We start from the raw sequence: 26,787 nt of genomic DNA, 5'->3' as shown, positions 1-26,787 counted from the left end.
CTGAGCCTGCGAACGCCCCTGCATTCATTGGCTCAAGAATGCTTCCTGAGGGTCTCCGACAGAAAGGCGGGGGACAGGGCGCGTCCTCTGCTCCATTAGCCTCCTGCGTGCGCTCCTCACACGTGACTAGAACACCACGTTCCCGAGGGCATCAGAGAGAGGGAGAAGCTTTCAGATGCTCTGAACACGGCACAGAAACGCGTGTCTTCTGCGAACAGAGACGGTAACACTGCTGAGGGCAAACCTGCCGGGAGCACCCACCTTTGGAGGCGAGGACTCTGGAGGTGACCTCCAGCTTCTCCAAGGGCTCCACTCCGATGTTCTCCAACTTGATGACAAGCTGCTGCGTCTCTCCATTGTAAAGCTGGACGGACACATGCGTGGATATTTCGTCACCAGAGGCAGGTTGCAAGGAGTGTGCAGACCTAAGATAATGGTAATAACAATAATACATCGTAAAAAGGAAGAAGAAAAGAAAACCAAAGCATTTTAGAAGTATTCATGTCACCGCACTTAGAATTTCAGAACTGGGGACAGGAAATCCGGGCTTCAAACAGGGAACTCAGCTCCACCACCAGGAACAGGAGGGTGAATCGGCCACAGAGGACCGGGCAGACCCGAGTGTGGTTTATACGCGCCACAGGGAGCTTCAATCCCCACTGTCTGGCCCAAAGCACAGCAAAGAGGGCTTTAGCCAGTGCAGGTCTCACAGCTCGCTGTGCAGGGAGAAGCCGGCGCTTGAACGAGTTGGGCTCACGGACCAGTCATGCCCGGCCCAGGGCCTCTGGTTCCAGCCCGGATACAGAATTTGCTCTTGATGTCAATAGCAGAACTCTTTGCCTAACCCGAGATCACGAAAACTTTCTTCTAGACGTTTTACACCTTTAGCTCTTACAGTTAGTTCCAGGATCCCTTCTGAGCTCACTCACGCAATGCTCCTCCTGCCTCTGGTCTCTCAGGCTGCTCCCTCAGCGAGAAAACCCTCCTGTCCGCCACTCACCCGCTAACTCCTCCTCCCTTACCCCTCCTGGAAGGACTCCCGCAGCCCTGTGCCCCCAGCCCTGTCAGCGTCCTGAGGACAGCGCCCTGGGACTGCTGCTCCCTGTCCATCTCCCCGCGGCACTGGAACTGCCTGGGCAAGGACAGGGCTGGTGTGCCAGGCCTGCGCCCAGCGTCCAGCACAGTGACCACGACATGTGTGAGGGAGCTTTTAGGACATTTCAGAAAATACCAAGACACATCTTACAAAAACAGCCAAAAGGGTCAACATTCTCCGTAAGAGCAAAAATGGAGACAATCCCAAGTTCCAAGAGCAAGGACATGAATGGCGATGGGATTCTGAGATACTTTTTACGACGTGCCTTCTGACGTCATTGAAGTAAATGTGTTTAGCTTATGTTATGTGCTTATGCAAAAAGTAATCTATCCCACTGCCTATAATGTCATTAATATGTACAGGGGTTGGCAAAAGTGGGTTTGCAGTTGGGAGTACACAAAATGCCAAGTTTATTCTTATATTACTATTAATTACTGTATCGTTTATTTGTATTATATCTTTGTTGTTGTTGTTGTTCATCTCACCCAAGGATATGTTTTCGTTGATTTCAGAGAGAGTGGGAGAGAGAGGGAAAGAGAGAAACATTGATGTAAGAGAAACACATCGATTGGTTGTCTCCTGCACGTGCCCTGACCGGGGCCAAGAAGGAGCCTGCAACCGAGGTACGTGCCCTCAACCCGAACTGAACCCAGGAGCCTTTGGTCCGCAGGCCGACGCTCTATCCACTGAGCCACACTGGCTAGGGCTTATGAGCGTTCTTATTGCTGTTACCTTTCGTCCTTACTTAGGGGTTTATATTCTAGGTAATGACGCTGGTCATCTAACCTACTTGTGCCCACCCCTCACTAGATTTCACAGGAACTGTGACTGCAGCGGCTAATTGCACGCTGTCTGCTCTGGGTGAGGAACGCTTCCGCGTCTCCGTTCGCTGTCACAGAGCCCATCGCTCCCTGCTGTCCTGACACAGCCCTGGCCCACACTCTGGTCGCAAAGTCGGAGCCTGACTCAGGATCCGGGTGCCCCTGAGAGGTGCACACGGAGCGGCACACGCTGAGCCATCTGCCTCCGTGCCACGTGCTGTCCGGGGCCGGCACCTGCTCTGCGGCGTCTACCTGGGCAGAGACGTGCTGATCTGCAGTCTGGGCAGAGCAGGAATGACTTCCACTGTGGAGCCACTGGTCTTTACTCCCGGGAGGTTGTCCAGCAAACAGTCGCTGAAGACGCCGAAGACAGTGGTGTGGTAACCTGGGAGACAAGAGGAGGGGCTTCCAGGCTCAGGCCTGAGGGCAGCCCCCGCAGTGGGAACAGTGCAAACCAAGCTGAGGTTCAGGCCCGTCACCCGCCAGCCCCACCCACGGGCCAGCCCCGCCCACGGGCCAGCCCCGCCCACGGGCCAGCCCCACCCACGGGCCCCTCGGCTCCCCCTGGAGGCGGAGCTAATCGCAGCACCTGCGCGCCCACCTTACCAGGCTGCCCACGCCCCAGGGAACATGTGCATGTGAGGTCTCTGTACGCGGGGATCTGCACAATGTAATGATATCTGTCCCTTTCCTGGTGTGCTTTTCAAATGTAGTTGTCTGTGAAGTGCGAGTGAGAGCCAGCATTCCTTTCCAGGACATAACGTGACTTAAGTATTTGAAAAGGATTCCATAAGCTCCAGAGCCCATTACTGTCATCACCGCCACACGAGACGGCCACCTGCTGCTTGTGGACAGGAAGGACAACCTACGAGCAGCACGACTTCCACGACAAAAGAGAAAACTCCCTCGGTTACATAAGCCCTTGGAACTGTTCAAGCTTTAAAATGGCTTTTGACGCCCTAGCCGGTTTGGTTCAGTGGATAGAGCATAGGCCTGGGGACTGAAGGGTCCCGGGTTCAATTCCAGTCAAGGGCACATGCCCAGGTTGTGGGCCCGATCCCCAGTAGGAGGCATGCAGGAGGCAGGCGATCAATGATTCTCTCTTATCACTGATGTTTCTCTCTCTCCCTCTCCCTTCCTCTCTGAAATCAATAAAAATATATTTAAAAATAAATAAATAAGTAAAATGGCTTTTGAGCCCAGCCAGCGTGGCTCAGTGATTGAGCGTCGACCTATGAACCAGGAGGTCATGGTTCAATTCCCGGTCAGGGCACATGTCTGGGTTGTGAGCTTGATCCCCAGTAGGGTGCGTGCAGGAGGCAGCCAATCGATGATTCTCTCTTTCATCATTTATGCCTCTATCTCTCCCGCTCTGAAATCAATAAAAATTTATTTAAAAATAAAAAATAAAATAAATAGAATGGCTCCTAAAATTTTGAGGTAGTGTTATAAACAACGTTCCCTATGTAACGAAATGAAGCAATGCCTGGTGGTTGGGACTAGGATGCTGCTGACGGGTGACAGGCCTCCGTGAGGCAGGGCAACAGAGCGGCCGGCTGTCCTACCCGACGGGAATCGGAGAGAAATTCCCCTTACCATTCACGGAAATCGTCCCCGTCGTCTGGGGGACCCCGACGAGCGTCACTGGGTAAAGACCAGACTCGGCCGGGAGGGAAAGTGCCGCAGGAAGAGACTCGAACTCCACTCCACTCGTGAGGAGCCCCTGGAACAAGGGGCGGCGACATGAATAAGTGCGGCCCAGACCCACAACCCCGCTCAGCTCCAGAGAGCGGGGTGCGGCCACGGGCGGGCCGGCCCAGGGAAAGGCTCTCAGAGCTCAGAGGCCGTGGAGGCGGCGAAAGCGCGTTCACACGAAACAGCCGGGAATGGAAGCAGCGTGTGCGCCTGAACAAAGCCCTCTCGGTATTAGCCCCGACGGCCATTTTTCTATCCTTACTTGGTTTTGTTGTTTTGCCAAATGGGAATGTAAACACAAGCGAAAAAAACACCAAGCGTGGAAATATATCATCCAGAGTCTATGAATCATCAGCTCATTTCCCTAAGTACCAGGCACACGCTTGACAGTGAACGAGACCGAGTCCCTGGCCTGAAGGAGCTGCCCCACGACTGGAAACTATGCAGGATGTCAGCTCTGGACTGCCCAGCATTGTAACAGACACGCCCCAGTGCAATAAGGCAAGGAAAGGAAGTAAAAGGCACACGGACAGTTATTCACACACACACAAAAAACTGTGGCCACAGAAAACCCTATGGAATCCAACTGAAAAAACTAGTAAGTGCATTTAGCGAAGTGGCCAAGTCGTCATTTTAAAAAAGGAAAGGTATTTCTGTAATAGCCTAGAACAGTGCTCAGCAAACCGCGGCTCGCGAGCCACATGCGGCTCTTTGGCCCCTTGAGTGTGGCTCTTCCACAAAACACCACGGCCTGGGCGAGTCTATTTTGAAGAAGTGGTATTAGAAGTTTAAGTTTAAAAAATTTGACTCTCAAGAGAAATTTCAATCGTTGTACTGTTGATATTTGGCTCTGTTGATTAATGAGTTTGCTGACCACTGGCCTAGAAGAACGTGATGATATTGTGAGCCGAGTCCTCACGCTGGAAGAAGGGACACAGGTGTGGAATGGAGGAAGGCAAGAGAGGACTTATGGAGACGGATTAGAGCTGGAGGTACCACTGTGAAGTGGGGATTTATGAAATGTGTGTTTGTACTGTGCATACGGGCATGAGTCTATGTACACATATGCAGGGGCATGCATGTAGGCACATATGGACATACATACAGGTAGATACATGTAGATATTCATGTCTGTGTGCGCATGCATGTAGGCACATATGTGCATGCATGGCTGTGTGTACATACATGTGTGGGCATGTGTGTCTGTGTGTACATGTGTGTTGATACATGTGCGTGTCTGTGTGTATGTGCACATAGGTACATATGGAAGTTCGTGTCTATTGTACATGCATGCACAATTGTCCTACCTCTGTCTACAGAAAGCACCCAGGAGACACTCCAGTGGCAGTGAGCACACCTGAGCCAGGTTTGGAGCAGAAGAGTGAAATGATCCAGCCATGTACAGAACAGATGTCATGGGCAGGAGGGAGCGGAAACCAATTAGGTGGCTATTGCCTCTAGGTGAGATATAGCAGCATTCTGTTTCTTCTTAAAATAGCTAACGCAAACATGGCCAGCTGTTAACATTTTCTAAATGTGGACGGTGGATATGTGAGTGTTTATTATTCCCTGTAACATGTCCTATGTTTTAGGTATTTCATAACTTAATTTTTTAAAACCTGACCATGACTGGGGGGCTACCTCCTAGTGTCTTTTTTTTTTTTTTTTTTAGAGAGAGAGTAGAATGGAGGGAGACAGAGACAGAGAGAAATGCGGATGGGAGAGAGACACATTGATTGGTTACCTCCCGCACACACCCCGAACTGGGCTGGGGATGGAACCTGCGACCCAGCTACGTGCCCTTGACAGGGAGAACCCGAGACCCTGTGGTGCACCAGCTGACACTCTAACTGCTGAGCCACACCAGCCAAGGCTCCTAGTGGTAATTTTTATTTTAGTCTTTGTTCTTCCCAATTTTTTATTAAAAGCTACATTTTTTAAGATAAAACCTGTATAAGGAAAAGCAGGAGGCAGATGATACTTTGATCACTTTGGGGAGGATTCTCTGAACAACTATCATTCCCTGTTTGGCCAAGAGACAGACAGTCCCTGGAGAGGCCTGGTCACAAGCCAAGCAGTAGGCCAGCCCGTTCCTGTGCCACGGGGGGCGGCACCCTCGAGGCCCGCCTCGAACAGCCTCAGCACTGTCAGTCAACATGCAGCGGACGCTCTAAGAACTCACCCAGATTTCAGAAAACGATGCCCGTGCTGAAGGCCTAAGCATCACTCTAAATAGCGCCCGCCCGCCTGGGTCTCTGACTCACCTGGTGCTCTCAGCCGAGCCGTCGTCATCCCTCCCTGACTGCACAGGGGTCCTGCGGCCCCTCGTGCACCCCCACACCACAGCACTGACCACATGACCGCAGGGATCGGGTCCCGGTGCCCCGCCCGAGGCCTGGCCATGGCATGGGCACTCAGCCAGACACCTGCACGAAGCACCTGCCCCGGCCCCTGAGCGTGAGTCGGAAAACTCCGAGTGTCTCAACCCTCCTTTGCGGGTGGGTCACTGGGAGTCACACCACAGGCCTCTCTCTGAACGGCGCACAGGGGACCTGCGCAGTGGGCTCTGCCCTGGGATCATGGGGATTAGCCTGGACAGCCAGGACCAAGCCCCCTCCCACAATGGAGTCAGGCGAGCACTTCCGACGGACACCGCTCCCTGTGAGCTTGAGCGCCCTGCACACGGGACCAGCACCCGGGCCTCGAGGCTGAGAGAAGGCCCAGGGAGTGATGAGGACGTCACCCTCTCCCTCAGCCTGGGTCGCCTCATCATGCAGCAGCAGCGTGACCTGTGGTCGTCGCACGCAAACCTCAAGGAGACGATTTCCAATCTGATTTCCAAGCAACTAGATGCGAGGTGTGTCCAAATCAGAGGGGCCTCTGATTCAAACACCGACGAGCACCAGGCACTAGAGACTCGGGAAAGACAAGGTGTGATCTCCACTCACAAGAAGCTGACCAGCCCTGACGAAGCAAATACAAAACCTGACACAGCACAGGATGTGTCCTCAAGTACCAGGTGTACCAGTTAATAATGCGGACTTTTTTCAATAGGTGGAGTTACACATATGTTGATATATATGCAATTTGATATGTATGCTATTTTGTTGTATTGACAGCAAACTTCAATACTTCATATGTCAAATTTTCTGAAGGTGTTAACATCATAGATATTTTTACGCTTAAAAATGTCAAATTTTGTGCCAAAAAGAGAGCATTTGCGGGCAGTTTTAATTCATTACTTTATTTTGAAGAAAAGTGCTGCTTAAAGTTACGATATACTTCGGGAAGCTTATGGTGAACATGCTCCATCTCAAGACACTTGTGAACGCTGGTTTAAACACTTTAAAAGTGATGATTTCCATGTGAAAGACAAAGAACGTCCAGGTCAACCGAAAAAGTTTGAAGACCAACAATTACAAGCATTATTGGATGAAGATGCGTGTCAAACTCAAAAACAACTTGCAGAAAGATTAAATGTTGCTCAGCAAACAATTTCCGATTGTTTACAAGGAATGGGAAAGATTTTAAAGGAAGGAAAATGGGTGCCACATCAACTGAACGAAAGACAAATGGAAAACCGAAAAGTCATCAGTAAAATGTTGCTTCAATGGCACGAAAGGAAGTCTTTTTTGCATCGAATTGTGACTGGCGATGAAAAGTGGATTTATTTTGAGAATCCAAAATGCACAAAATCATGGGTTGATCCAGGTCAACCATCAACATTGACTGCAAGGCCAAATCGCTTCAGAAAGAAGACAATGCTCTGCGTTTGGTGGGATCAGGAAGGTGTGGTGTATTATGAGCTTCTAAAACCAGGTGAAACCATTAATACTGATTGCTACCAATAACAAATAATCAATTTGAACCACACTTTGATCTTAAAACCACCAGAATGGGCCAGAAGACACGGCAAAATAATTTTGCTTCATGATAACGCACCATCACACACTTCAAAACCAGTTAAAGACACGTTAAAAGATCTTGCCTGGGAAGTATAAACCCACCCGCCGTATTCACCAGCCCTTGCTCCTTCAGATTCCCACGTGTTCCGATCGATGGCATACGCACTTTCTGAGCAGCACTTCAAAACGTACGAAGAAGTGGAAAATTGGGTCTCTGAATGGTTTGCCTCAAAACAAGAAAAGTTCTATTGGGACGGTACCCACAAATTACCTGAAAGATGGGGGAAATGTGTAGCTAGGGATGGACATTACTTTGAATAAAGCACTTTTGATGTTTCTCTTGAAATTACCGTGTTTTCTTTGATGACAAAATCCGCATTATTAACCGGTACACCTGGTATTAGGTAAAAAACACATCTTCATGGTAAGTTGGCAGCCAGCCCCACAGGGTCGAATGATTGGTGATACATACCATGTTCTCAACTCGGAGCTCAAAGGGCATGGGGTTGTAAACCATCAGCTGCACTTCGCACACATCTCCCTGCACCCACTGGAAATCTAGAAACACACACAGGGGCCATGCGTTAGTTGGTACTCCGCGTATTTAACATGGTTTCCCCTGGAAATTCCTTTCTCCGGCGAAGCAGCGGGCATAAATATCGTCATGAGGTAACCAACCAAAGCTGGTTTCCCCACGGGCTTTCTCGGAACCAGAGCAGGTCCTACCGCCACTTGGGTGCCACGTGACAGGTATTTCTTGCCGTCGGCAGAGGCTGATTCTCGCCATCAAGCCAAATGCAGCCTCACAAAACCAGTCCCGACAGCACCGGGCTGGGCGCGGAGCCGCCAGCCACACAGCTTCCCGGGCCCGAGGCCAGTTCAGTGACATATGGCTTGCTCCCCTCCCCTCAGTAACACAGTGGCTTCTCCTCCCTGACCACTCCCAGGGCGGCTGCAGGGCACCACCTGTGGGAGGCAGAGTTCTGAGGTGACGCCCGGCCTGGGCAGGTGCCCTGGGAGAGCCTCTCCCGAGTGCGAACAGGAGGATGAGGTTCTGCTCTGTAGCACAGGTAAAGGGATTCTGCAGACTGACTAAGGCCTCCAATCGGTTGACTTCGGGTCAATCAAAAGGGAGAGTATCCTGGGTGGGCCTGGTCTAATCAGGTGAGCCCTGTAAGAGAGACCATACCAAACCCTTCCTGAAAGAAGAGAGTCAAAGCCGGAGAGGGCCTCTGGAGGCCACGTGGCAAAGCCCCAAGAGCGGCCTGGAGGAGCTGAGAGCAGCCTGGCCGACAGCTGGCAAGAGAAGAGGGGTGTCCATTATACAACTCGCCCATCATACAAGAAGACTCCCTTTGGAGTCTTCTTGTATGATGGGCGAGTTGTATAATGGACACCCAATGCCATGGAGACTGGCATTGTGGCGTAAAGAGGCGTGATTCTTCAAACCTCTAGGCAGGTCCTAGCTGATGAGCATATTACCAAAGAGACAGCAGCCACAGAATGGAAACTACATTTCCTACTGTGGGTCTGCAACCACTGACACGCATTCTGGCTGCAGCCTCTGCTGCATCTCAGGAGAAATCTTGCCTCACCCACTGAATGCATCCTCAGCCCGGTGGCCAGCTGCTTCTCGCTGTGATGGGAGCCAGGTGACAAAGGAGATGCCCTGGCTGTCACCACCGACCTGGCTGGGGCCTGAGCTCGGCCGCGTCCTAGCGCCACCCAGGCAGGTGATTTAGATTCGCCGTCTTACTTTCCGGCTGTAAACTGGGACTAGGACGCCTGCAGCGCCGTGCACTGATGAGGATCACGGCAGCACAGAGGATTATTCTCATAAGATGAAGCCTCAACCATTTCTTAAGACGGAGAGGAAAAAACAGAGGCAGGGCCGGCCCGGGGCTGACCCCGCAGCCGCACAGGCCCAGGCGTCAAGGGCCCGCACCCCACCCTGAATGGAAGTCAACCTTCCATCCCCGCGGCTCGCAAGCCACGCCAGGCCTTGGACATCACTCCACTCATCGCCTGCTGCAGCCTGCCTGCGTCTCCGCTAACAGAGACCTCTGGCTTCTACAACTCCCACAACAACCCCTTTCGTGACACAGATTTTAAAAACAGATCTATGGCAACTGCCCGGCGGAGGCAGCGAACTGAGAAGCCGAGAGGGGAGACTGCTCTGCGCAGGTGCCTGCACACGCGTGAAGGCCTGGCTACGCACGACACGTTGCGTGTGGGCAGGCGCGGCGAAGCTCGAAGGCCAGGACGGTCCTACCGATCTTCTTGCTCCGCTCCTCGCCCCGGCTGTGGGCGATGATGGGCGAGTAGATGAAGGGGCTCTTGGCGGACACGTTCTGGCCCAGCAAGCTCTTCATCTTCTGCGGCCGGAGGCTGGCCGGGAGGTTCAGCAGCTTCACGTGCCTGCGGTTTCAATGGAACAGAAACACGTCACCTGCCTTGGTAGCTGGGTTTCGGCGGAAATACCACACCGCAGTCTGCGTCAGGAGAACAGTCATCCCACCGCAAACAAACTGAGGGAAAGAAACTGCTCCGATTCGGCCGGGCAGCACTGCACGCGGTGGCCGGACCCTCCCAGGACGGGGCGGTGACCCTGCGGTCGGAGGACCCAGGCAGCCGTGTCTATGAGTGCAGTGAGCCCCTCAGCCTGCTGGGAGGACCCGAGCGGCCCCACTCAGGTTCCCTCCCTCGCTGCCGCTCTCCTTCCTGCCGAGCCCCCACATAGCAAACAGAGGGGCAGCCCCGATCGCTCGCCCCCAGGCCCACATGCGGAGGTCAACAGCACCATAGCTTTACTGAAGGGAATGACTGGGTCTCCGTCGGCCTGGCTGAACCTCACGCTGCTCTCCCCGCTGGGACGGGTGCTCGGCAATGCTCACGCTCCCATCAACCAGCCTGCGTGAGCCGCAGGTGCACTAACCCTGGAGCCTGCGCACATCAGGCCCTGCAACCACTTCCATGTAACTTCCATGTACTCCCTCATTACACACCACACCTGCCCCGTCGGTTCCGGTGAAGGCTAGACCCCAGCCCTGGTCAGGGTGCTTTTGGGAGGCAACCAGTCGACCTGTCTCTCTCACATGGCTCTCTCTCTCTCTCTCTCTCTCTCTCTCTCCCCCCCCCCCCCCCCCCACCTCCCTCGCTTTCACTCTCTGTTAAAAAAAAGAATCAATGAAAAAATATCCTCTGGTGAGGATGAAAAAAACTAGTAATAAAATATGCAAAGGAATTCGGAGGGCGTGGTCAGCCAGACAAGTAAAGGAGGGGGCAGCCATGACTTTCATTCACAACCAGAGCTGAGCAGCAATGTCTCCTTAGGGAACGTGCCCTCGGGGAAAACTGACTGTCCATGCAGCAAGAGGCGCTGCAGAACTGACACCGTATGTTTGTTCTTCGAAGCTGCCACCAACCGGGAAAGCAGGATCCCAGGGACAAGACGTCCAAGACAGGGAGTATTTTTAGAGACTTCAGAGACTGTTGACATTTTAAAGCCTGACGCCTCAGCATGCTGCTGCTAACTGGGGCCGTGAAAGCAATGGGGCACTAACCAGGAAAGTGATCCAAACGGGCAGAGAGGGGCGACCAGGAAAGGACTCACCTCGCTCCCTTGCCTCTTACTCCGTCGACCTAACTCCAGCAGAAACACGCCTGAGACCAGTGGACAGCTCTGCAGACGGGCATGATGGAAACCGGCCACCTCTGCCCACCCCTCCAAGCCCGCGGCGCACGGCTGAGACGGCCGGAGGGCATGAACCCAGCCAGGCTAGTGATGGGACCACCCCTCGGACTCCCGAATGCGGCTGCGCACGTCTCACTGTCTTCAGACACCCCGAGGGAGGTGATGGGCTGGGCCACGGAGGACCGGGCGGGGTGTGGGAGCCGCAGCCTAGCCGTGTCGGGGCGGCTGGCTTTGCCCCGTTTCCGCTGACAAGGAAAACCGCCCTCACTAGCATGGCCTCCGGGCCCCTTTTTGAATAAATGCCTGTAATCCTTCCTCAAACAGTATAATTAACTTAAGAGTTTATGTTTTAAAAGCACCAAAGCCACTCAAAGCAACTCGAAGCTCCTTCTGACTGGAGGGTTTTGATCCTCATCGATAAAAACGGCCTCATTAACTGCAGAGCTCTCACCGGGTTGAAGGAGTTCAATGTTGGTGCATAAAAAACCACCACCATCAGCCATCGCTCCCCGACCCCAGGCCAAGGACAGGCCCACTGGCTTTCTGTCAATGGCACCTCCACTCCGCTCACGGCTCCTTCAGGAATTCGTGACTGCCGTGTGCACCCCCCCGCCCCCCCCACATGACTGTCCGGGCAGTAACAGTCTGGGGCTGGCTTTATGTGCGTGCCCATGTGGGAGGTCCTGCAGGGATAAAACCAGGTGCTCATACTTTCGTTGGGCCGTCTTGGCTTGAACCCGGGGAGGAATGACTGCTCATCCCCGGGACACCCCTGACACTTGCTAGGAGTGCTGATGAGGTCCGACGAGACAAGAGACAGCCAGCGACAAATAGAGACTGGTGCAAAGGTCTGTGTTCACGACCAGGGCCAAGGCCGGGGCCCCGGCGTCGCGGCACCTCCCGCACTCGTGCGCCGTCCTACCTGACGATGGGCAGCTTGGTGAGGGGCACGGGCGGCAGGCTGAGGCCGTCGGGGAGGGTGATGAGCTCCATCGTCCCGGGGCACTTGGACGTGTAGCTCTCCAGGCTCTGCGTCACGTCTTTCTTTTCTGAAGAGAAAACAGAAATAAAGCAAAGGTGAGGCCCAAGTCCACGTGGGAAGCTTTTACTTTATTTAAGCAAAAGTAAACATCTCAACCCACACCCTGACAGTTCAATGAGCCCCATCTCCTGACAGCGATAAAGGGGCAGCGACCGCGAGAGACAAAAGGAAGCGGACGCTCTGTTGGATGCGTTTAGCCGGCCACGGGCAGCTGCTCCGTTTCGGGCCTGCGGGTGAAGGGAAACTACGTTCCTGTCCCCCACATTGCATTTTCCAAGCCAGCCAGCAGGCGGGCCGGGTGCAAGCCGGCATCCTTACTCCTGAGCCAGGACTCGTCCAGCGTCACCAGTGCAAGCACATGCCAGGCCCGGCCCAGGAGTCTGCGTCCGTCTGCACAACGATATTCGAGAGAAGACGTTCAGGTCTACGTTTCTGATGCCGGAAGGGAGCCTGGTGAGACGACCTTTTTCCCCACCCGCCCACCGCTGTGCCCAGGAGGGCGGAAGGGGACCCAGGGGCCATCACGGCGCTGGCTTGTGTCTGTGATGTGTCCACCACCCGCTCACAGACTGTAACTGCGGCCCCATGAGCGCACTGTCCAGCTCTAAAATGCATGTCGCAGAGGAAAAGGCAGAGACCACGTGACGGCAGAGGGCTTGTCAAAGATCACGTGCCTGCGGTCTTGTCACTACACTGTTACAAGAATCAAGAAAGTTGGGGGAGGAAGGGGGCGTTAGGGGTCCACTCCTCGGCCACTGTTTCCCCCGTCACTGCAGACAGACCTGGGGAGGAGAGTAGCGGGGCCCCCGGGGGAGGCCCACGGCAAGGCAGTCAGACCTGGTCCGCTAAAGGCTGGCCTCCCTGGCTGCTGTGTGCCCGTGGGGAAGCACCCAACCTTCCGAGCCTGTTTCCCATGCAGGAGTGACCAAGGACGAGTGGGATGAGGTATCAGAAACTGGCTGGTAGCCGTGAGCACGGAGCCCGGGAAACGAGGGCGACTTTCTGCCTCTTCCGTTTGGCCGCACGGCTGCCCAGATTGCCCAGTGAGTGAAAACGCAGCAGACACACAGATCGCGGGGAACGTGACACTCAGCCAGTTAAACATCTTACGCAGCAAGAAAAACCAGCTCAGCTTTCCTTCACTCTGCACACACACCCAGGCAGCTCCTCGGTCCAGCGACGAGGCTCGGAACGGTCACGTGCCACCGCCACACTGATGAGCGACCTGCCAGGCCAGCAGGTGGGCACGCCCTCCCCGGACCGGAACCAGCGCCTCTGTCCTCAGCAGAGCGCGGACGGGCTGCAGCAGAGCCAGCCACGCTGACGCCTCCGTGGCACTGCCTGCACCTGTGACTCACTTGGTTGACACAGCGACACCTCAGGGGCCCCGATCAGCAGCCATTCAAGTACAGCAGGAGATTAAATGTTTCCCTCCTTCTCTTCAAGCACGTAAACATGATCTGCCACAATGAACGGCGATTCTTTCAGGCCAGCGGCTGCCTGTCTCATCACCCAGGTAAAGCACCACCTCGAAGCAAGCTAAGGATCTCTAGAGACCCCAGATGGCACCATGACGGGGGGGGGGGGGGGGGAGGAGGAGCCGCCCGCAGAAGGAAGACGTGCTGCCCACTCAGAAAGAGTCTGCGCGCCCGGTTAGGACGGCATGGCGAGGGGAGAGGGGGCACAGGGACAGGGTGCACCTCAGGCACCCGCTGAAATGACGTTTACCAAGCTCTGCCATCAGATGGAAAACGTCTGTTATGTTCTGTGGAAAATCAGGATGCAAAATTATATTTGTGAATAAATTCAATTTTAAAATAATCCCATTTTTAAAAGAATAGAAAACAATACTCAGAAATACACGGCAGTGCCACGGTGTTTGCCTGCGCAGGCCACGCATAACTTCCTCCTCTCTGCTAACGTTTTCCGAGATTTCTAAGAGGAGCATACATTATTTATATAATAAAGTAAAGTAAAGCAAACAGTTATGATTGAATTTCCACAGCAGCCTGGTAAGGACAAGCAGGTTTTCTAAACGTTCCACGTGAGTAAAGACTGTGGCGTAGGAGGAACGCCGAGGGCCTGCGCTGTGGCCGAGGGGGTCCCCACAGCTGTCCTGTGCCGGGCTTAGGAGCGACAGGCGCGGCAGCGACTGGCATTTAAGAGGACTTGCTACGTGCCGGCCCTGGGCAGGCCCTTTGCATGCGTCATCGCCATAACCAGTCCCCGAAACATCGTGTGCGGGGTGCCCCTGTTGTCCCCACTGTACAGAGGAGCACACCGAGGCTGGAAGGATCCAGCCCCGCCCAGGGCGCCCCCTCGCCACGCTGCCCAGGGCGCCCCCTCGCCACGCTGCCCAGGGCGCCCCCTCGCCACGCTCAGCGCCGATTTCACACACGCCTCCAGCCTCTAGCACAGCCCGCATCCTGCGGCCAGCAGGAGGCCGCGTGGCACCAGCAAGCTCAGGTTCCCCATCAGCCTCGGGCATTTCTCTTCAATAAAAGCACTTCCCACACAAAACAAATGATTTCCTGTCTGAATCCTGAGGCCCAGGTCTCCTTGATGCCATTTCCTTCCCGAGCTTCACACAGAGTGGACGCACCGCACCGCCAGCCGAATTTTCCAGAATCTTTACCGTAGGCAGGTGAAAGTTAGTTAGTTAAGGAACAATAAAAGCTTTTACTAAACCTGTACCTAAAGGGGACATGGCTCGTACACCGAGGCATGACTTTCCATGTGTATAATTTTACAAACCACGAGAAACCTCCTTGGGTGGCAAGTCACAGATCTGATTTGGGAAAAACTGCTCCCCACAGAACAGGGTGCTCAGGGACGCAGAGACTCCTGGGCAGTGACCAGGTGGTTCTCTGCATTTTCCTTCCTAACCACACGGATAATGAAGGAGGGGGGAAGGAGGAGGGGAAGGAGTAGTGTCGGGGAGGAGGGGAGGAAGGAGGGGAGGGAGGAGGGGAGGAGGGGAGGAAGGAGGGGAGGGAGGAGGGGAAGAAGGAAGGAAGGAGGGGAGGGAGGAGGGGAAGAAGGAAGGAAGGAGGAGGGGAGGAAGAAGGGGAGGGAGGAGGGAAGGAGGGGAAGGAAGGAGGGAGGAAGGAGGTGACATGACGAGCACGCTGACAGACTCCCCTCTCACTTTCACCTGCCTACGGTAAAGGAAGGAAGGAGGGAAGGAAAGAGAGGAAGCAGGAAGGGAAGAAGGAGGGAAGGAGGAGGGGAGGAAGGAGAGGTGGGAGGAGGGGAGGAAGGAGGGGGACGAAGAAGGGGAGGAAGGAGGTGACAGGACGAGCACGCTGACAGACTCCCCTCTCACCCCCTCAGGACGGGTGCCCACCTCAGCCGGGCACGGGGCTGTCATCAGCACCCAGCTGCACCCCTGCCAGCCCGAGCCCGCTGTTCTGCAGGCGGCCCAAGTTCAATGGCACAGCGGTGCCCAATGCACAGGAGCACCCGGCACTCCCTGTGACTCTGACCCCGGCACAGCCCTGCTGGGCACTGTCCTGAGCACCACAGAGCCCAGGTCTAAGGTCACCTCTCACGCTGCTCGCTCCCAGCCCAGGATCCACCGTGTGCGAGATGACCGACGATATTCATAGGAAGGACATGGAGAGGCCTCCTCCGGCGAGACTCTGGGCCTCTTCCTGCTCCCTCTGCCCCGCACAGCGCTCCTAGGCCCTTAGGATGGTCCTTCATAGCCCGAGGCGCCACTGAACTGCACTCACAGCTCAGAGAGCCACCTGCCCACGTGTGGACCCAAAGTCCGCAAGGACCGGGCAACCCCATCCCTCCCGACTCCCTTCACAGCGCGACCACGCACTCCCACTCAGAAAGCACGGGCTCTCGGGACAGTGGGTGTCCAGCGGGAGGGTGCGGGGGGAGGACGTGGTCGGGGATTTTCCTGTCTAGCTCATCTAGGCCTGTGGGCGTGGGCGGGCCACAGCAAACACACACAGAGTTGCCCCTGGTGTTAACACCAGAAGTGAAATATCAAACATGCCAGAGAGAGAAGGAAAAGAGACACATGCTGTTCTCAGTGCAGACTGAGCTCCTGCCTCCCGAAGGTGGACAGGCCCAAACCCAAGTCCCGGTCTTCCCCGCTGCGCCCGGCCGGTCTGGCCGAAAGCCACTCCCCGAGCAGCGAGTTGGTGCCCCAGGGACCTGAAGACACAGGGACGAGCAGTGGGTGCTCAGACCCTGCGGGGAGGGGGCATCCGGCCTGGCCTCTCCTCTGCTGGGCCAGGCGGGTACAGTAGCCACGGGCACCCACCTCTCCTGCAGGAACCCCATTAAAGCTGGGGGCTAGGGGCTGGGGAGCGGCTGAGAAGCCGGCATGATCCACTCCACCCGTGGGGTCCCACTCCGCCTGGCGGGCTCCAGCTGGTCCTTGCCGCCTTCACACCCACCATCCCTTCCCGGCTGCCTGCCCAACTGCCTGCCGAGGGCCTATGGACCCGGCCGCACACACAGAACGCACAGCCAAACCCCTGTCATAGGTCATGTGTGTGGGGACACGTGTAAGCACTGAGACACCCCTCCTTCACCAACTGTAGGCAGGCTCCTCGGAGCCCCTTTCCGACTGGGCCGCGGCCTCGGCTGTCCTTGGCCTGCCTGGGGCAGCTGTAGCAAGAACCCGCTAAATCAGTTCACCAAGCCCCCCCACACGCTTGATATCTAATCACCCGGCATCCGATCCACTTCCTCATCCCGCCCTTGAGGCCCAAGTCCTTGGCCGCCTTCACAAGGACCCTGTTAGGACAGCTCGGCCCCAACCCCCTGGCCCTGATGTCTCCGCTCAGTAATTTTCCACCGGCGCCTCCCTCCCGCTGCTGCTGGCTCTACGTCCCCACTGTCCTTGTGTTCGGGGCTGAGCTCAGCCTCTCCCCCCTACAGCAGCCGTCCTAACAGTCTGCCTCACCGTGTTAGCAGGTGTGAGCGGACTTCCTCTTTCACGGTACACATGCATTATGTGTGTGTACATATGCAGCGTGTGTGCGTGTGCATGACGCCAGCGTGCACATGTGCGTTATGCATGCATTCTGTGTACGTGTGCGTTTTGAACGCTGACGGATGCGGCAGTTTGCACAGCTTTGTTGTCACTGTCAAAGGGGCACTTCTTCCTCTCCCATAAGCACAGCCCTCTGTGAGGGAAGGCTGTTCTGAAACGCTTTCCAAGCTCAATGAGCGGTTTCTTTTTTCCTTCCAAGAAATGAAAAATGCCATCACCCCACCACCAGGGAGCAAGCAAACACGTGGCATGTTCAAGAAATCCAAGTGGCCGCTGTGGGGCACATGTAGGGAGCCTCGCCCGCTGTTAGATTCACACGTGATGGCTGAAGCTAATCTCCGCAACACACAGCTGCTGCTTAGGGTTCCAGCAACACTTGCAAATGTCACGGTAAGCTAAGGGGACCTGTCACAGATGCTCAAAAGGGGTTCCCTGACACCCTCAGCTTTATTCCAGAAACAAGTGCGCCCTTTCGGGAGGCACCCTCACTCTCCCACCTGCGGCCCGCCCCCAGGCGGTATGGCACCGCGTGCGGTTTCCCCTGAGCTGTGTGCATGTCCCTGGGCCCGGGGCTGAAAGCTGGGCCCTAGACTCGGCGTTGCCCTGAATGACCAGGGAGACCTCAGGCGAGCCGCTGACTTGGCAGCTCGGAGCATCACAGACTCGCCAGCACAGCGGCCAGGACGCGGCCTGCCTCCCTCACCCAGACGCACAGGCAGGAGGCAGGAAGGCACTCATTAGATGCGAACGAGTTTCACATACAAGAGATACAATTAGTAAGCAAACAGGAAACCAGCTCCGGCCTTGCACGTTACCCAGGAAATACAAATTAACACAGTGAGGCCAACGCCGCACACATGGATCGGCAGCACTGCTGCGGGCGGGACATGAGGACGTCCTTCCAGAGCCCATCTGGCAGTGGGCTGCAGCAGCAATGACAACGCTCGCAGCGCTGACCGCAAGCCCGCTCCTGACAAAATCTCTCCTGCGCGGGAAGCGGAGGACCTGAGGATGGTCACCACGGCGTTATCAGGAACAGCAAACACAAGCCAACGGCGGCGTTTCATATTAACGCATCCGGCCCGACAGGTGCGCCCGCGTGCTGCTGGGAGCGCTGGGGCGCTGGGCTTCTTTTGGAGGTGATGGAGAGCTTTTAAATGGACTCTGGTGCAAGGTGCATGTCTGTGCATGTCCTAAGAAACTGGCACAGCCCCACCAGCGTGGCTCCGTGGGTGAGCGTTGACCTATGAACCAGGAGGTCCCGGTTCGATTCCCTGTCAGCGCACATGCCCGGGTTGCAGGCTCCATCCCCAGAAGGGGGCATGCAAGAGGCAGCCGATCAATGATTCTCATCATTGATGCTTCTATCTCTCTCCCTCTCCCTTCCTCTCTGAAATCAATAAAAAAATATTTTTTTAATATATTTTATTGATTTTTTACAGAGAAGAAGGGAGAGGGATAGAGAGTTAGAAACATCGATGAGAGAGAAACATCGATCAGCTGCCTCCTGCACATCCACACTGGGTATGTGCCCCCAACCAAGGTACATGCCCTTGACCGGAACCGAACCCAGGACCCTTGAGTCCACAGGCCGACGCTCCATCCACTGAGCCAAACCAGTTAGGGCAAATATATTTTTTTTTAAAAAGGGAAGAAACGTGTACATTTTAAATGGGTGAATTGTGTAGTGTGTGAATTAAATCTCAATCAAGTTGTTTTTTAAAGAGGAAAAGCATTCCTTATTCATGCACTTGGCAACATGTGAGAGCCAAGCACGCCGCTGGCTGACGGGCCGGGACACCAGCAGGTGGACACCTGCCTCCGAGAGCTGGCAGCCTCCACGGGGCGTGTCGATTAGGTAAGTGATGGACACAGAGGGGTGAAAAGTGCTCCAACAGGCACGTCCCACTCAAGGGGGAACATTTCAGAGGAGCCCAGGCTGGTCTAGGGTGACCAAGGCAGGCTCCTGGAAAAAAATGAAGGGAGGAATGTAGGAAGGTGGCACCAGCCGAGGATGGGCCCATGACCCGAGGAAAAGGACAAGTGCCAGGGGTCAGGATGGCACCCTGAACTCTAAGGCCCGGTGAGGAGTCCACCTGGACTGGCTGCCGTGCAGACACCGCGCCTCCATCACCGCCAGGCCGTGGGGAGCTAGTCACCGGTCTCGGCCAGAATTCCATGCCGGGACGCCAGCAGCCAGAGAGCTCTCACGCGTCGCTGCTTGAAAAACAAATGAGTCTGGAAGCACTCACCTTGATCCGACAGGAAGTCCAGCATGGTCTGCAGCAGGAAGGACAGGTGCCTGACGGACAGGGCAGGGTTCCCCATCCTCCGGGAGGCGTAGACCAGCTCGTGAAGCAGGCGCATCTGCACAGCGGCCCAGCCTCGGTGCGTGCCTGCCACCAAAGCCACACAGAGTCACAGGGTCAGAGACGAGCGCAGGACGGGCACGGGGCAGACACGTCCATAGACAGTGTGAACCTCGAGGGTCCAAAGACAATGCCTGCACCGTCACGCTCCCAGGGCAGAAGACGTCCCGTTCACTTCGCCCAGAAATGGACTCTCAGTGGTACTGTTTTTCATGCATTACATAACTTACATTACACTTTCTTCTGCAGAGACAATTTTTTAAATAACCCATTTTGAAATAATTATAACCAGGTTGGGAAAAGATTACATTTCCGATAGCATGTACTTGAGTGCTGGGCATACTCTTTGTTTTTTCAACAGAATACTGATATTTGGCGGGCTTTGCTACCAACAACCAAGGACATGACATTAACAAGCACAGTTTTCTCTGAAGTAGAACCAACGTACAGAAAAGCAGATAAATTAGAAACAAGGTTATCAGCACACTTTGTGGCCACCGCTCCAAATGATTCCGTGTGCGTGACATTAAAGGAGGGGGACTGTTCGCACAGCTAGTGAAAAGGACCTCTTTTTTTTTTTTTAAATCCTTACCGAGGATATTTTTTCCATTGATTTTTTTTTTTTTTAGAGACTGCAAGGGAGGGGGAGAGACAGAGTTTAGAGAAACATCAATGTGAGAGAGACACAGTGATTGGTTGCCTCCTGCACTTGCCCCCTCCCCTTCCAGAGCCAGGGATTGAGCCTGCAACTGAGGTACGTGCCCTGGACCAGAATTTAACCTGGGACCTGTCAGTCCCCGGGCCGACGCTCTAACCACTGAGCAACTGGCCAGGGCGTGGAAAGGACCTCTTTAAGATCACAGAACTTCAGACTGATTCATTCCATTCTCCTTTGGGCAACAACTGCTAGTCTTAGGTTTTCTCCACCTTCAAATCCTCTGTGAAGAAGACAGTGGTCCCAGGAACCCAACCCAATAGGTCACCCTGCAGCGTGGTGTGTGCAGGCCGAGGGCTTGGAGAAAAGTTAGGGGAAAGGGCTTAGGGCTCCAATCAGAGGCTCCTCCCTCACTGCCCCTAGAAGCCTCCTCGCCCTCTGTCCTGCCCACACGGTGGCCCAGCCCTGCTGCGTGTTCCCACGGCACTGCGCAGTTCCACCCGTGGGAGTTCCGTGAGGCCCTGAGAGCTCCCGTGTTTGTTTCTGTCTGGCCTTAGCTTCCCTGTGAGCCAGGACTGTCTTCCCACCCCGGGCCCTGTGATGCCCGGCAGGAAGCTGGCACACAGCTGGTACTTAGCCGGCCTGGGGGTCGGATGGGACGCCTGCTGAGAGACACGCCCTTTTACAGACACGCAGACTTTTGCAGGGGAAAGGACAGGATCTCTGGGACCAGCTGTAAAACACCTCGACGAAGGACCAACAGGGGGAAAGACATAAACAAAGCAGATGTGGCCCAACGAGAGAAAGACAAGTCCCTGGGTTGTTTCCACGTTGTCAGCAGAAGCTAGAACCCAACACTGACGCAAAGCAAGCGCCTTTAAGTATATATTTTTATTGATTTCAGAGAGGAAGGGGGAGGGCGAGAGAGAGAAACATCAAGACGACAGAGAATCATTGATCGGCTGCCTCCTGCACACCCCACACTGGGGATCAAGCCCACAACCCGGGCATGTGTCCTGACAAGAATCAAACTGTGACCTCCTAGTTCATAGGTCAACACTCAATCACTGAGCCACATCAACCGAGCAAAACAAGCCACTTTCAAAAGGACTGAGATGCTGAAATTGATGTCGTGACTAACCTTGCCATAAATTCAAAATGATCCAATTTAAATAATCTCAACACTACCGTACGAAGGAGGCTTTCTCACTTTAGAACTCGGCAAATACCACTTTGCTGATTTTCGTTTAAATAGATAATGATCCACTTCCTACCACAGGCAATTATGAGTAAGACGGAGTATAAATTTCCTTAACACTAAATAGTTGTGAGTTGTCATTTCTATGTGAGTCAAATTGCTTCTCCTATAAAAACTTAAATCTTTTTATTTTTAAGACAGATTTGCAACAGAGGACCCAGCAATAAAGTTCTCCACACTCTTGTATTTGAGAAGCTCACCAACGTGCGAGTTTATCACGTCAACTATGCCTTTCAGCACTCCCCTGCCGTGCCTGCCTCCTTCCTACGAGTTCCCGGGGAAACGGAACTCATTGCCCAGGAAAAGGCCGAGCAAAAGGAATGATCAAAACTCTCCACATACAGCAACACAGAGAAGCCCAAAAGGACAACAGGCCACGAGAGCTGGCCAACGCACGCGGCACATCTGTGTTGCTCTGTGGACTTTCGGGAGCAGCGAGTGAAAGCGCTCATTTCAAGAAACAGGCAGAACACATCTCAGGTGCTGGCAATCAGTGCACCTGCCATCACAGGCGCGGGGCTTTGCCGATTCCTCTGGCCTCCCGGGGAGGCTGAGCGGCCAGGGCGTCGTGGAGGCGGCCGTGGAGGGATTCCGATTCCTTCTTCTGAACACATCCAGCTGGCGCTCACCCTTCCTCCTTTACTTGATCTCCCTCGCCTACCATCTTGCCTTCCCGAATCTCTTTCACAAAATGATGGCGAATGTCCCCTCCCGAGACAGAGGCTAAGTTAAAGGGCCTCGTCGCCGGGAGGTGTGCTCACGTGCTTTCCTTTCTAAAAGAAACACGTTCCGTGCGGTGATTACAGGAGGGGCAGGAGGGAGGGGACAAGGCGGATAGCTGGCATTGCTGGACGGAGACCAGACCTGGGTGGTGAACACACCACAGTGACAGATGACGTGCTGTGGAATTAGGCCTAAAACCTGTATAACTTTGTTAATCAGTGTCACCCCGATAAATTCAACAAAAAGGCGGGGAGAAACACGTTCCATTCACCTGATTCAAAAATTACATCAAGAAACAAACTCTAATCAGTAAATGTAAACGAACATATGGCACGGTAGCTGCTCATGAGGTGTCTCCCACATTACACGTATGTGCTGGACACCGGCCACGTGCTGGGCACGGTGAGAGTCAGGGGTCTCGGCCCTGACAGGGGAGAGATAGTGGGGAAACGCCCCAATTTATTTGTAATGTACTTACGAGTTATGGGAGGTGGACAGGGAAGAGCGGGAGCCAACGGAGGGGGTGAGTCCACTGAGGCTGCGCTCGCTGAGGGGCCGCCCTGAACTGGGTGAGTGGGACCCGGGGTGCCAGGCAGTGAGCGGGTAAGCGAAGGGAAGAGCGCTCCGGAGGAGGGGCCGCCAGAACCTCCGGCAGCCGGCCTGGGAAGGCCGTTCCAGAGGCAGCTCCCGGCAGCCGGCCCGGGAAGGCCGTTCCAGAGGCAGCTCCCGGCAGCCGGCCCGGGAAGGCCCAGTTACAGAGGCAGCTCCCGGCAGCCGTCCTCCGGTCCCCGACGCCGTCGGTTAAACACCACGTGGCCTCGGCGCTCTGGGAAGCTAAGGACACCCCGTGACCACCGCCGGGCAGGCTGTCCTGAGGGTAAAGCCTGGGCTGAGATGCTGGTTAAACGCCCAGCAGGGTGCCGAGCGAGGAGGACGGGCTGGGGGAGCGCCTGCACGCTGCACTCCTCGCCTAGGACAGCATCGCCGCCCGGCCCCGCGCCAGCCCCCGGCAGGTGCTCGGCAGGCGGCTCTCGGGAGGACCCGGGGACAGAAATCAGAGAACGGAGAGCAGGCGAGGGGCAGGGGAGAAATCTGTCCTGCTGTCTGTCTGGGTGAGAGCGAGGGTCTGGAAGAGAGCCAGGTCCATGTGGCCACATGTTCACCCTCAGCACGCGGCGCCGCGTCCAGCACCAGGCAAGGACCGAGCCGTGCCTGCCGCCCTCCCGGGGACAGGCCAGGGGCAGAATGGCTCCCCAGCTCCCTGAGCCCGTCATGGACGACATCCGACCAAGACCCGTGTCCACGCCCCAGGGAAGTGTTAGAAAGCCAGGGCCCGGCTCAGCCGGGGAGACCGCACAGCCACGCCCAGGCAGGGCCGATGTGAGGCCGATTCAGGGGGACGCACTTGGCCACAGAGCCGGACAGTGTTCGCCCTGGGCCTCCAGCTCCCCCGGGGCCCTGAGGACAGAAGTCAGGGAGCTCATCCCAGTGGGCCTCCCGGGCACAGGAGCCTCGGCAAGCCTGTCCTCATGCCCTCGCCAGTCCCTCGACCTCTGACCCCTCCCATGTCCCCTCACTCCCTGAGGGCCCCCTGACAAGCCCCTCTGCCCGCCCTGCGGCTCACTCGGTCCCCCTGCGCTCTGCTAGGCCCAGGACCCTCCTTCTAAAGGATTTGGGGGAAATGTTTTGAAGTAATTTTGGCCAAAAAAAAAGGAAATGTTAGATATCACGTGCTCTCAGCCAGGGATATGGCGAACGAGAGTCCACACAGCAGACTGGCCGCCGCTGTCTCTGTAAATAGAGCTCCGTGGCTCACACCTGTCCGCAGCCACCGAGACCACGTGGCCCACACGCCAAAACACTGACCCTCTGGCCCTGGACCCAGTCTGCCGCTGCTCGCACGAGCAGGGCTGAGGGAACCAGAGCAGCGTCCCGGGCCCGGCGGTACCTTTGCTGAAGTCCTGCGGGTCCAGCGACAGGCTGTAGCCCGGCAGCGTCTCCAGCAGCAGCTTGTAGCAGGCCCTCCAGCCGGGCTCGGCGATGCTGGGCGCCACGCACTGCATGGCGGCCACGCGCTTGAAGAAGGCGGACTTGCGCCGGAAGCCGATGAGCTCGTAGAGCTCGGAGAGGACGCTGTAGCGCTGGATTTTCTCCTCCTCGGAGAGCTGGGCACGGGGAGGAAGGGAGAGGCTTTGAAAGACACAGAAACGCTTCTTTTTAAGCTTTTTCATAAAACGGCGACACGATGAAACGTGGGGCGGGAGCAGGTGCCCACAGGGCGACAGGATGGCAGTGGAGTTGGCGGGTGGAAGCCCTGACCCTCTGAGGCCACTGACCGGGAGCCAACCCGCCCCTCTGCGGGAGAGGCCCATGCTCCCGGGACAAACACATCTGCTGCACAGCATGCACACACACACACACACACACACACACACACACACTTACATACGTGTACATATATACACATAGTTACATACATATACATACACATACTTACATATATACACACGCACGTGCGCACGCACATACACATACACACACATTACACATACACACATATATATACACATACATACATACACACGCGCGCGCACACACACATACACACATACACACTCATACACATACACACATATATACACACATAGTTACATACATATACACACATACATACACACTTACATACGTACACATATATACACATATACGCATACTTGCTTACATACATACACACATACACATGCGCGCACACACACAGAGACACACACATACACACACAGAGACACATACATACACACACACACACACAGCGTCGGCTTCGAGCTCCTTCATCAGAAAAGGAGCACGGGTTCATCAGACACGGGATGTGCGCAGGGACTCTCAGCAGATACAAAACTCGGCCACACAGCAGGCAGAGCCGGGTGACCGGCAACGGGCTGTCAGCACAGCAGCCTCACTGAGAGGGAGCCTTCCGGCGCGCAGTCTCCCAACCCCGGACCTAACCAGACGCTCCGACCACCCTATGGGGTGACGACCTCTGTGTCTTAAGCACGAGCTCTGTGCCAGCAAACAAAGCGTACTTATTTCATCCTTGCAACAATCCCATGAGCTAGCCGAGGAAACACGAAGCTCAGAGAGGAATTAATGGTCTGTGCAAGCCACACAGCCAGGAAGTCAGGCACAACCTGAGGGGTCACCCCACAGGCCCCGCCCACGCCAGGCCGCACTGCGCAAGGAGGCGCTTCTCCCGCTGCCGCCCGGCCCACCCATCCACCCCAGAGAGCTCTGTGAGGACAGAGGGCAGGGTGGATCCCTGCCAGCTGCTGCCCTCCTTCCGGCCCGGCCCCGTCCTCTCCCCACCCCGCCCCGCCGCCCCACCACGCCGCCCCACCACGCCACTGCCACGCCCTCACGTGGGCCCCATTAGCTCTCAGGGACCTCAGTGGTCTTCCTGCCAGCCTCCTCTACCCCCTCCCTCCAGACACTTGCAGCTGCCAGATAAGATTCCCACGTCCCAGTTCAGGGCCCGTCACCCCCTTCCCAGACACACCCATGAACATGGAGCACAAGAGCCTTCCCTGGGAGGCCAGGCCCCGAGCCCACCCAGCCCGCCCTGGACCTCCAGGGCCCACTGCCTACTGTGAACATTTCCCACGTGCCAAGCAGTGTGCTGAGCCCTTCGTACGCACTATTCCATTACTTAGAACTTGTAACAATGCCAGGAAGAAGTGGATGCTGTCATTCCCAATATGCAGATTCGCAACAAGGAACACACTCGGTCGGTCAGGAACAAAAACCTTGTGCAATTTCAGAAAAGCTGCAGCCCCTCTATTCCGTTGTTGTAAAATCCCAGCAGGACTCATTAGTTTGCTGTCTGCTCATCTGGCAAGCCAACACCCCAATGAGCCAACTAAAGCCGAGTGTGGTGTGGGGACAACGTTCACCCCACATCAGCACCCGCTTCCACGCTGGCCTCAGAAAGCCTGGCGTCGTCCCTCTGGCGTGTCTCTGCTGCCCCCTGGTGTTCGACGTGAAGATCACGCAAACAGAGCAAGAGAGCTGTTCCAAACAGCAGCCAATTCCCACGTTTTAAGTAAACAGCGCAGCGTTTCAGTCTGGGCCCCACCACGAAAATCCAAGTTAGCTAAATGTCTAAATCTTCCTAGACTAGCAATTTTGGGGTTTGGCATTAGCAACCCGTAACAAAATGTCCTCATGATGTTGTCTGATGAAAAACACACCCAGGTTCGATGGAGGCAGCACTGTGGAAGCTGCTGTGTAAAGAGGACCGGCAAACTCCAAGTGGAGAGATGTAACAACCCAGACAGGGCTACAATGGCAACTGCGTCACACGTGACAAACGTCAGGGGAAAGGTGGCAAAGCTGGTCAGAGGCGAAGTTGCTTCTCCAAGCAAAAATTAAAAACTCGGAAGGAGAGCGAGTCCTGGACTTGGAAAGTGAAATACTGTAACATAAAGCAGCAGCATGCCTGGCTGGTGTGGCTCAGTGGTT

At 55.3% G+C, this 26,787-nt stretch overlaps 1 protein-coding gene across 2 annotated transcripts in view; it reads right to left on the bottom strand.

The window, feature by feature from the left end:
* The window catches only part of TRAPPC9 (trafficking protein particle complex subunit 9), a 159,551-nt gene that overhangs the window by 108,179 nt on the left and 24,585 nt on the right, over positions 1–26,787 (bottom strand). For both annotated transcript variants that reach the window (XM_079796072.1, XM_079796073.1), the window contains 8 exons: positions 24,224–24,440; positions 19,523–19,666; positions 12,134–12,260; positions 9,790–9,935; positions 7,990–8,075; positions 3,514–3,640; positions 2,170–2,302; positions 262–425 (listed from right to left, as the gene is read on the bottom strand). In XM_079796072.1, the coding sequence (XP_079652198.1) occupies positions 262–425; positions 2,170–2,302; positions 3,514–3,640; positions 7,990–8,075; positions 9,790–9,935; positions 12,134–12,260; positions 19,523–19,666; positions 24,224–24,440 (1,144 nt within the window). The remainder of the gene's footprint in view (positions 1–261; positions 426–2,169; positions 2,303–3,513; positions 3,641–7,989; positions 8,076–9,789; positions 9,936–12,133; positions 12,261–19,522; positions 19,667–24,223; positions 24,441–26,787) is intronic.

The sequence above is a fragment of the Cnephaeus nilssonii genome, assembly GCF_951640355.1.
Source record: "Cnephaeus nilssonii genome assembly, chromosome: 18".
Taxonomy (NCBI): Eukaryota; Metazoa; Chordata; class Mammalia; order Chiroptera; family Vespertilionidae; genus Cnephaeus; species Cnephaeus nilssonii.
This window is presented reverse-complemented; position numbering and strand designations above follow the sequence as displayed.